Source organism: Gekko japonicus, unplaced genomic scaffold (genome assembly GCF_001447785.1).
Source record: "Gekko japonicus isolate JY-2015 unplaced genomic scaffold, Gekko_japonicus_V1.1 scaffold1306, whole genome shotgun sequence".
Lineage (NCBI taxonomy): Eukaryota > Metazoa > Chordata > Lepidosauria > Squamata > Gekkonidae > Gekko > Gekko japonicus.
In genome coordinates, this window is record NW_015165278.1 from 341,403 (window position 1) to 352,657 (window position 11,255).

Sequence of the window (11,255 nt, forward strand, 5' to 3'; positions counted from 1 at the left end):
TGGCCTAATATGCTAATAGGTTTCTGCTGTTGGGTGTGGCCTATTATGCTAATGAGTTCCTGCTGGGCTTTTTCTACAAAAAAAGCCCTGAGCAAAACACATGTGGAAAGGGGGAGGGGACACAAAGCAACAGGGAAAAACGACTGACAAAAATGTCAGTGTGGAATTGGTCCACATTTCAAATGAAGTGACTTTGTTCACAGGAGGCACGGGGGAGGGTAAAAATTTCCCAGGAAGTGCAGGGGGAGGCTTGCAGCATCTGATCTTCCAAAGAAACAGTTTTCTTTTCCAATTTTTGCACTTTCTTCCTCACTTTCTGCGCTGTCTCAGCCATTTCCTTTACTTTCTCTGCATCCTGCTTCATTACTGGGATCAAGTCCGTTATTTGCGTTTGTTGAGCAGTGATGCTTGTTGTTACAACTGCAAGCTGCTTTTGCTGCGCTGTTATATTCGCTGTTACCACCGACATCTGCTCTTTAAAGACATTGAGCTGTTCAAGTAGAGGGTGCATGACCTCAGCCATCGCCTTGGTCGTCTCACTGGTTGGTTCCGGTCTCGGGGACTCTGGTTTTGTTTTTAAAAGTTTCTCTTTGTCTCTGTCCCTCTTCCCCGCCATCTTTTCCCTGTTTGTTTACTTTCACGAAAACTTTTTAAAGCCTCTGAATATGCGCTTAACTGTATAGCTCGATTGGGTGAGTACTTCCAGCTCTTGAAGTGGCCATTTTCTCCAGGTGGACTGTTCTCTGTTGCCTGGAGATCAGTTGTAAAAGTGGGAGATCTCCAGCCACCACCTGGAGGTTGGCAACTGTAGGGCCTCGCTGGGGAGGAAGACAGGGTATGACGTTTCTCATACCTCTTATTTTGCTCACAGTTCGCAAGAAAGGCTTGCCCTTTGCTTCATCCGGAATTGCTACAGCTCTTCTGGCAAGCGACAGAACTCCTCATTCCATATCGAAACAACTGTAAAATATTGCGAGTGCAGTGAGTTACACAGGGTTGGTGAGTGGAGTGGGGGGGGGGCCCGGGGGCTGTAGTCTAAAAAAATTAAAAGAAAACTTGTTAAAATACGGAAACTCCTGTCAAGGCTGACCCTCCTTTGGTGCTAGGGTTGCCAGATCCAGTTTGGGAAATACCTGGAGATTCTGGGGTATGTCTTGAGGAAGGTGGTTTGTGGAAGGGGAGGGGCTTCAGTGGGGCATAATGCCATAGAGCCCACCTTCCAAGGTGGCCATTTCCTCCAGGGGAACTGATCTCTGTTGCCTGGAGATCAGTTGTAATAGTCGGAGATCTCCAGCCACCACATGGAGGTTGGCAACCCTACTTTATCCGGGTTTGGTCTCCAAAACTCCCTGAGTAACACACACCATGAAGCAAAAGAAGGCTTTATTGAAGAAATTCAAGAAAAGATGTTAAAAACAAGGGGTATAGTTCAGTGGCACTGTAAATGCATGGAATAACAAAGCTGACTACCTGTCTCACTTACTTAGGTTCAAGTTCAGTTCAGTTCATTCTTATGGTCCTTACACCAGTTGTACAAAAAAAGAAGCGCATCTTTACAATATTCCAAAATTTAAAATACTTAGGTTCTACAAAGGCATAGTTAGTCCTAGGGTGAGAATGAGCTCTCCCTCCCATACCAGATTCACAGCGGAAGGATGTGAGCTAATTAACAGGCCTGAGCAGTTGGCAGCCCCCTGGTGGAGGTGGGAGATCCCCCACTTTCAGGCCCTGCCCCCTATCAGATGGCTGGCAGGGGATTTACCAGGAGAGGGTGGGCAGTCTAGGCTACATCGCTGGCATCTGTCGCCCAGGCTAAAGACGCTGGAAGTGACATCATCAGGTTGGTGACATCACAGCCACACTCCAGTGTTTGGGCTATGGCTATGGTAGATTGGGTTGCCAGGTCAGAGACACCAGCAGGGGGGTAGGGGGATGATCCGGGAGTCGGAAGCATCGCCCACGAAGTGCCACCGTCACCAGAAGTGACACCATGGGTGCGTTCAGACGGGGGCTTTACATCAGTTAGGGTGCCGGTTCCAACCGGTGTACTCACCGGCGTTCAGACGGGGAACATCTGCCTCCTGTCCCTAACCGGTATAAAGCCCTTTACACCGTTGCACTCTGCCACTAGGTCCCAAGTGGTGGTATCCTGAGTGCAACGGTGGCTTCCGATGTACCCCGGCGTCTGATCGCTCTCCACCGATGCCTAGCCATTTCCTTCGGAAGCCTGAAGCTTCCGGTTTTCCCCCGTCATTTTTTTTTAACTGAGCGATATGCGCTCGGCCAAAGCTTCGCCCTGAGCATCCGTTTAAAAAAACCCCCAAAACCTTCCTTTAACTATCCAGAGGAGTCCGGGACTACAGGGAGGCCAGGTTGGGCTTTAAACTTTAAAGGTAAGTCCTTACCTTTAAAGTTTAAATGTAATGGGGGGGGTTGAGCATGCGCAAAGATCGCCATTCTGTGAATGGCTGCCTATGCACATGCTCAAACTGTGTGTTGTTGTTGTTGTTTTTTAAACGCCGACGCCCGCAGCATGTGACCCGGCGTACAACGATGGGAACCGCAAAATGGAGGTAAGTGTGATCGCGTTTATGCCGGCAGAAAGCCCCCGTCTGAACGCACCCCATGTGTCATGCCTACATCACCCAGACGTAATGTAGGCATATCAGGGGACAGAGCTCTGGTTTTTAGGCAAAACTGTGGTAATATCCCCTCAAACCATAGAGTTTTGCCCAAAAGCCAGAGCGTCACCCCTGGTGTGCCCGTATCACTTCTGGGTGATGCAGGCACATCATGCAATGCTGCTGGGGGGGGGGATTTCCTCCTGCCGGCCAGCTGGACGGCGGTAGGCAGGAGTCCACAAAACCAACAATCCCCCACCCCCAACTGGGGAATGGCAACCCTAATACCAGAAGCTGTTTTTGCCCAAATACCAGAGCGTTGCAACAACAGTGATGCCACTTCCGGTACACGTTGGAAGTGATGACATCACATCACCAGCGATGTAGTCTGAGCCAGTTTGGTGTAGTGGTTAAGTGCGCGGACTCTAATCTGGGAGAACCGGGTTTGATTCCCCACTCCTCCACTGGCACCTGCTGGATGACCTTGGGCAAGCCATAGCTCTGATAAGAGCTGTCCTTGAAAAAGACCAGTTTCTGTCAAGAGTTCTCTCAGCCCCACCTACCTCACAGGGTGTCTGTTGTGGGGAGGGGAAAGGAAAGGAGTTTGTAAGCCGCTCTGAGACTTCCTTGGGTAGTGAAGGGTGGGGTACAAATCCAATCTCTTCTCTTCTTCTTCTCCCTCCTGCTCCTAGTAAGTCCCTCCATCCCCCACCAGTTGCCAGGAGGGACCTGGAGGGACCTGGCAACCCTCCCTTGAAGAGTAACTGCCGGCGTGAGTAGGGTTACTAGCTCTGGATTGGGAAATACCTGGAGATTCGAAGGGTGGAGCCTGAAGAGGATGGGGTTTGAGGAGGGGAGGGACTTCAATAGGTCATAATGCCATAGAGTCCGCCGTATAAAGCGGCCATTTTCTCCAGGGGAACCGATCTCTGTTGCCTGGAGATCAGTTCTAATCCCAGGAGATCTCCAGCCACCACCTGGGGGGGATGTCTGACGCTTGCAGAAAATCAGAGAACAGTGACATTTAGCTAGAACTAGCTGGAAAATTCCTTTAAAATTCTTGACAATCCCCAGCCAACTTTCTAAACTGAAACAGATTGTTCAAAACTGCAACAAGCTGTACCCTGTTTCCTCAGGGCAAACATACAGGCCCCAAATGGGTACCTGAATTTCCCCCTCACAACAGAAATAAATTTTTCAGGTGACTGAGAAAATGGGGGCAGGGTTAATCCCCAGTCCCAGTGCCCCATCTGCTGCCCCTCAGAATCATGGGAGATAAAAAAAATAGGGCTAGGGCTGACGGTGCGAAAACCAGGGGGGAAAATGCCTTTTATTTTTATTACGCAGATAAATTTCCAAAAATCCCCTAAAATTCGTCAGGGGAATCTGCACGTCTTGCAGTAGTTCTTCAAAAAGAGTAAAAGATCAGTATCCAAATCTTGGGACAGTCCTCATCATAGATCTGCAGGCTCACTTCTGCTTTGGCCTTACATAGGATTGCCAGCTCCAGGATGGGAGATTCCTGGAGATTTGGGGGCAGAGCCCGGGGAGGGCGGGGTTTGTGGAGAGGCGATACCTCAGAAGGGTACACTGCCATAGAGTTCGCCCTCCAGAGCAGCTGTTTTCTCTAGGACTGTTCTGTGCTGTCTGGGAAGCAACTGTCATTCCAGGAGGTCTCCACGCCTCACGTGGAAGTTGGCCAACCCTAGACTTACAAGAAGAATGACTGCAACATTGATAATAATAATTATTTTTTGCTCCAGGAGAAGTTTCATTGCACGTCTCGCAACCCAGTCTAAACGCCACAGTGGCAAAGAATATTTTGCTGTCGGTCGCCTATACCTGCAAGGGGGTCCCCGTCATCGAGTGGAAGCACACAGCCAAATGGGGCACGACCAAAATCGCCGAGTGGAAACCGGGGACTTACACCAACATCTCCAGCAGTTACAGGGACAGAGTGAACGTTTACAGCAATGGTTCTCTACAGATTCTGAACGTGGCAATGAGGGATTCGGGCTACTACTTGGTCACAGTCACGGAAGAGTTTGGAACAACCATCTACGGCACCATTTTACTGAATGTTTCTGGTACGGATGACTTCTTGGGTTGCCAACTCCAGGCTGGGAGATTTCTGGAGATTTGGGGGTGGGGTTTGGGGAGGGGGAAGGGCCTCAGCTGGGCATAACGGCGTCAAGTCTACCCACCAAGGCAGATGTTTTCTCCAAGGGGACTGGTCTCCTAAGCAATGTTCCCTCTAAGCTGTGGAGTCCTGTGAGCAAAAATTCTACTTCGTGAGCTACTGGCATTCAAGTTGTGAGCGAGCAATTTGGCTCCTGCGTAAATTAGTCTGCTCTGGAGCCCTCCTTCCTGAGCTAAGATGAAAATGTGTGAGCTGGAGGCTAAAAAACTGTGAGCTAGCTCACACTAACTCAGCTTAGAGGGAACACTGCTCCTAAGTCTAGAGATCAATTATAATTCTGGGAGATCCCCAGGCCCCATCTGGAGACTGGCAAGCCTAACGCACATACACACGATCTCCCTGCAGCAAAAACTTAGTGGAGCGAAAAGGGAGAGGTTCTACCTCCCACCCCTTTCCCTGCTGTGCCGGTTTTCTGTTTGTGGGGAATTTTTTTGTGTGTGGTGAACTTTTCAAAATGACTCCCCAGCCTGCCATGTTCTGAAGAGGCACAGTCCATTCTGTACCTCTGGATTCTACTGCCTGTATACAGAAGGCCTGAGAGAGAGGAAAGTAATGGGGGAAATTCAGAAGTCCAAAGACCAGTTTGGTATAGTGGTTAGGAGCGCAGACTCTAATCTGGGAGAACCGGGGTTGATTCCCCACTCCTCCACATGCAGCTGCTGGTGTGCCCTTGGGTCAGTCACAAGTTCTTTCAGAGCTGTTCTCTGAAAGAGCTCTCTCAGCCCCGCCTACCTCAGAGGGTGCCTGTTGTAGGGAGGGGAAGGGAAAGGAGATTGTAAGCACCTCTGAGACTTCTTCGGGTAAAGGGCAATATTTTCTTTTTCTTCTTCATGTCACAAGATTACCCAGCTGAACTGGGCTTGGTTTCTTTGTAAGCTTTGAAATGCAAACGCCTCTCAGAAGTGCCGTCTTTCTCCTCCCTCTGCAGAGATCCGCTATGAGGACTTGCACTTTGTGGCCGTCTTCTTTGCATTCCTCACTGCTGTGTCCTCCATCCTCATCTGCCTCATGTGGCTGTGCAACAAATCCCTGCACCTGCTTCAGAAGGAGAGGCACCCGCTGACGGGTAAGGTTTGCAGGGACACAAGCAGCCCAGCACAGAATGTCCTCCCCTTATTTAAAACATTTTACCCCACCCTTCCTCCAAATTGCTCAGGGTGGCATACGGGGTTCTCTCCTTCATTTTATCCTCACGATAGTTCGATCTCGGGGCCACAGCTGGAGACCTAGCAACTCCAGGAAGCTCTTGTCTATACAATAACATTGCAGATGCTGTACAGTCTACTTTCAATCATCCGTCCTTACAAGAATTCTAGGACGCAGAGTATTAACATGCCTCTTATAGAGCTGAGGACTCAGGTGGAGAAATGGCCGATGTGTCAGCCTGCCACTTTCAGAGCTGCCTCTCAGGCCCTGCTTTCTTTGCCACAGCCTTCAGAGGTGAGGTGGGTGGTGACTAAAGACAGGGCATTTTCTGTGGTGGCACCTTGCCTTTGAAATGCCCTCCCCGCTGAGGCTCGCCTGGCACCTGCTTTACTTTCTTTTAGGTGCCACGCTAGATAAGCATATGGAGCAGAGGTCCATCAGTGGCTATTAGCCACAAGGTATAGATAGGGACTCTGGGGCAAGTGATGCTCTGTCATCTTGGTGCTTGGGGGGGGCTTCTAATGTCCTGGCCCCACTGGTGGACCTCCTGATGGCGTGGTGACTAAAGACAGGGCATTTTCTGTGGTGGCACCTTGCCTTTGAAATGCCCTCCCCGCTGAGGCTCGCCTGGCACCTGCTTTACTTTCTTTTAGGTGCCACGCTAAAACACATCTTTTTACTAGGGTTGCCTGTTCCCCCCGGCCACTGGTAGGGGATGGGGCACAAGGTTGCCAGTTCCAGGTTGGGAAACTCCTGGAGACTTTGGGGGTGGATCCTGGGGAGACAAGGCCTGGGGAGCGGAGGGGCCTCAGTGGAGTACAATACCATAGAGTCCACCCTCCAGAGCATCCGTTTCCTCCAGGGGAACAACTAGTCTCTGTAGTCTGGAGATGAGCTGTAATCCCAGGGGCTCCCCCCAGGCCCCACCTGGAAGCTGGCATCCCTACTTTTCACCCAGGCTCTTAATTGAGGTTGCATGTTATCAGCCTTGTAATGGTCTGCTCTGTTTTATGGATCATTTTATGCTGCTTGTCTTTTTAATGGCTTGAGTTTTATACTACGGTTTCTAAGGGTAAGCTGCCTCGAGCAGGAGTCTGAAGAGGCGTCATGGAAATATTCTATATTAAAAATAAAACAAATAAGGGCCAGGGTATATGACAAAAATATCACACGGTCCAACCTTTCCTGCGTTGTGCCTCTTCGGACTCCAGGTCGGACATCACAGCTACTTTCCCATGTGAATTGGCCCTTAAATTAACTCCCATATATTCAAAACTAGGAAGAGATCCTAGCCTAGAATTCTTTCATGGGTTGGGATGAGAAGCTGTTGAAGTTAGATAGCGGGGAGCCAGTTTGGTGTAGTGGTTAACTGCACGGACTCTAGTCTGGGAGAACCGGGTTTGATTCCCCACTCCTCCACTTGCAGCTGCTGGATGACCTTGGGCAAGCCATAGTTCTGATAAGAGCTGTTCTTGAAAAAGAGCACTTTCTGTCAAGAGCTCTCTCAGCCCCGCCTACCTTACAGGGTGTCTGTTGTGGGGAGGGGAAAGGAGTAATAACAGTGCCAGGAGGCAGCACCAGGGGAAGGCCTTGGTTTCCATGCCCTGTGATTGGGCCTCCAAAGTAACTGGTCAGCCACTGAGTGAGACAAATGCTGGATTGGATGGACCACTGGTCTGATCCAGCAGGGCTCTTCTTATGCTCTTATGGTTTTCCCTGTTGGAGTCAGTGACTCAGCATGCCTGGGCATTTGGAGGGCACTACATCACTCTAAGGGTGTTTAGGTGTTATCTCCTTGAATAGGATGCCTCTCTTTGTCTTATCCTGGGAGCTGCCCTCTGACCCCTCCTCTGTCTCTCACTTTGTCCTCTCTCGCTACATGGCTTTCCATTAGGGTTGTCAGACTCCCTGTCTCGGTGGGGCTTCCTCTGATTTTTTTGGACTTCACTGCCAGCCAGCTGGCTGGTGGGGAAGCTCCACCCCCAAACCGGAACATCACACAGCAACAACCTCAATGTGATGGTCATGGGGAAGTGACATCATTACATTGGGATGTTGCGAAGCAATGCTCTGCATTTTGGGCAAAACGCTATGATTCAGGCCCAAAAAATTAGATTTTTGCCCAAAAGGCAGAGTGTCACCACACAACGGAACACCTCCTAAATCCCCCCACTGGCAAACCAAGGGGACCTGGCAACCCTACCTTCCATGTCCCTGCAGGACGCTGCAGCCTGAGTGTGAACTAGAATCATAGAATCATGGAGTAGGGCCATACAGGCCATCTAGTCCAACCTCCTGCTCAATGCAGGATCAGCCTAGAGCATCCCTGACAAGTGTATGTCCAGCTGCTGCTTAAAGACCACAGTGAGGGGGAGCTCACCACCTCCCTAGGCAGCTGATTCCACTGTTGCACAACTAGGACTGTGGTCACACGGAGCATTAGGCACGCTAGAGAGACAGAAGATATGCGGATTTACCGGGCGCAATCTCACCGCCACATCTGGGAAGCGTAGAGTTCCCATGGCTCACCCAAGGCTTCACTCCGAAGATGCGTGGTAAAAACCGCGGGGCAAGGGCGGGTGCGTGATCGCGTTTCTGGTGGAATCCCATGGCATCTGGCGCCTGCCCATGTCCCCTCGCAAAAAGGTGTGGTTTTTTCCAAGTGTCCTCGGGATGCGCACAAGCACCCAACGGGGCATGCGCACACGTCGGTGTACAGGGGAAAAACCCACCTGTTTGCTGCGGCGCGCCGCTTCTTTGCCGCGCCGCAGGATTATGGTGTGATCGGCACCTCCCCACTACCACGGGACCTCCACGGGATATCTGCTCATGCAACCGCACGTTATTTTGCCCCGGGGCAAACAGCCATGCTTCCCACCCACATTTTCCTGCCCGTGTGACCGCAGCCATGGCTACCCACCTGAATCTATTGGAAGCCCAGCCATTCCGTACATTGGTAGATTTCAGAGCAAAGGAGAGCAAGGATGGGTAGCGAAGAGTATGCACAGTCCCAAGAGAGTACGCAGCTCCAAGCCTGCACTTAGTGATTCTTGGTATGTTTCTCAGGTTAGGAAGTTCTCCCCTAGCAGCCATGACTATGTTAATTCTAAAATGTCTCCTTTACACAATTGATCCCTCCCCCCAATAATAAATAATCTCCTTTCATTTTCAGAGAGTTCGACTGAAGAGACTGAGCTACAAATGATAGGATGTTAGCAAAGAACTCTTTGAATGTACGAAAAAGTCAAATTTTCTACCTCAGAAAACGCTGGTGAAGGGTGGGTGGGAGAGGAACCCAAAACATAAAAGAGATTTTTGTATACTTTGGACGGGGTGAGGTGGGAGGCACCTTAGCTGGAAGACTGGTCCACACAGAGCTTGAGGGCTGCTGCTGTTTCAGAGCCGTTATTTATAAGGAATGTGTCCGAAGATGGAAATCTTGTGTTGTTTTTGGAGGGTGTGGATGCACAAGGAGAAATGCAGCCTGTGTGTTCTCAAGACACAGTTTTGATGCTATCAAGAGGATATGAGTCGACAGCAGAAGAGGTCACAGTCTTTTAAATGCTGCATCTGTTTACTGAAATTGTGAACATTGACAAAGGCAGCATGCTATTAATGGTCACAGTTATGCTTCACATCAAAGAGGTACTACAGATGAGGTGGCTTGTTTGTAGAACTGGTCTTAGTTTTATTACTGGAGAAACACATAGTCAACTCACCTTTCAGTTCCGCACTGGGACGCAGACAAAAACGAACATCCTGTTTATTTTTCACAGGTGTAAAAACGTGGGCACAATCTCAATACCCTCTATACAAAATGAGCATATTTTATTATAGAGAAGCAGGAAAGGGGGGATACACCGCATGCTTTGGAGGACATTAAAGGTCTGCTTTGCCCAAGGCAACTGAAAAGGCCAAATATGCTCCAACGTCATGGATTTGAACACCAAACTGTATCATGTCTTTTAAACAGATATCAGGTAGAATCAGAGGGAGACCACTGAACAATACCCTAGGCCTCTCAAAGACCAGCGAGTGAATCCCCCAGTCGAGCTGCGTACCTGACATGTCAGAGAAACAGGAAGACGACAGCTCACCTGGGAGATCCAGAGAGGAGGTTTCCACCTGCTATGCTAACTCAAATTAATGGATACAGGAAGGTTGAATAAACCGACCAAGAATAGAAATACTGCCCTAGCCCATTCGGAACTCTAAAAAGGCCGCCTGCACAGCAAGAGTGAGCACCAGATGTCTTTTAAACAGATATCAGGTAGAATCAGAGGGAGACCACTGAACAATACCCTAGGCCTCTCAAAGATCAGTGAGTGAATCCACCAGTCGAGCTGCGTACCTGACATGTCAGAGAAACAGGAAGACGACAGCTCACCTGGGAGATTCAGAGGAGGTTTCCACCTGCTATGCTAACTCAAATTAATGGATACACGAAGGTTGAATAAACCGACCAAGGGTAGAAATACTGCCCTAGCCCATTCGGAATTCTAAAAACGCCGCCTGCAGAGCAAGCGTGAGCACCGGGGGAGGACAGCTGCGTAACAAACCACCCTTTAAAAAGGAAACACGGGCTGCAGGAATGGAGGATAGCTAGGAATATGGGACAGTGAATGATAAAAACAATCAGGTATTTATCTAGACTGACCCTTGGAAAGTCTGACTTCTTTAATAAGGTACTTAGTTACCCCCCCACATCTGGATTATAGTGCTACATGCAGAAGTTACACAACAGCTTGCAAGATGAGAGGTGTTATGCTCGCTTGTGACGTGTCACATGAAACGGAGCCCAGGGTGGTATTTTCCCGCAGCCAGTGGGCCAGCTCCTGCTGTCTAAAAGCCACTAACTTAAAAATCAACTTCGGGGGCGGAGGGATGGGTAGATCTCATCAGGAAGCAACCCATTCCCTTTTACACAAATCTGAGTGCCTTTGGAGGCAGTGGAGGCAGGATACACTTCATACGAAAAGCACCCGGAGTGAGGATCTAATTGACAATGAAACGGAGCCCAGGGTGGTATTTTCCTGCAGCCAGTGGGCCAGCTCCTGCCGTCTAAAAGCCACTAACTTAAAATCACCTTCGGGGGTGGGGGGTGGGTGGGCAGATCTCATCAGGAAGCAAATCTGAGTGCCTTTGGAGGCGGTGGAGGCAGGATACACTTCATACGAAAAGCACCCAGAGTGAGGATCTAATTGACACCACTGTTAGCCATTATGCAATCTCCAGTTGGCCCTGTTACTTACACGGTTCACTCACACTGGTAAAATAAAAGAAAAAAA

General features: G+C 49.7%; 2 protein-coding genes across 2 annotated transcripts in view; one reads left to right on the plus strand and one right to left on the minus strand.

Moving 5' to 3' along the window:
* VSTM5 (V-set and transmembrane domain containing 5) overlaps positions 1 to 9,038 on the plus strand; it is a 16,557-nt gene extending 7,519 nt beyond the window's left edge. The window contains exons 2-4 of the mRNA XM_015410277.1: positions 4,385 to 4,708; positions 5,750 to 5,887; positions 9,034 to 9,038. Of these exons, the coding sequence (XP_015265763.1) occupies positions 4,385 to 4,708; positions 5,750 to 5,887; positions 9,034 to 9,038 (467 nt within the window). The remainder of the gene's footprint in view (positions 1 to 4,384; positions 4,709 to 5,749; positions 5,888 to 9,033) is intronic.
* A 651-nt stretch (positions 9,039 to 9,689) lies between these two features.
* Positions 9,690 to 11,255, minus strand: part of MED17 (mediator complex subunit 17) — a 20,284-nt gene continuing 18,718 nt past the window's right edge. The window contains exon 12 of the mRNA XM_015410278.1: positions 9,690 to 9,700. Coding sequence (XP_015265764.1) covers positions 9,690 to 9,700 — 11 coding nt within the window. The remainder of the gene's footprint in view (positions 9,701 to 11,255) is intronic.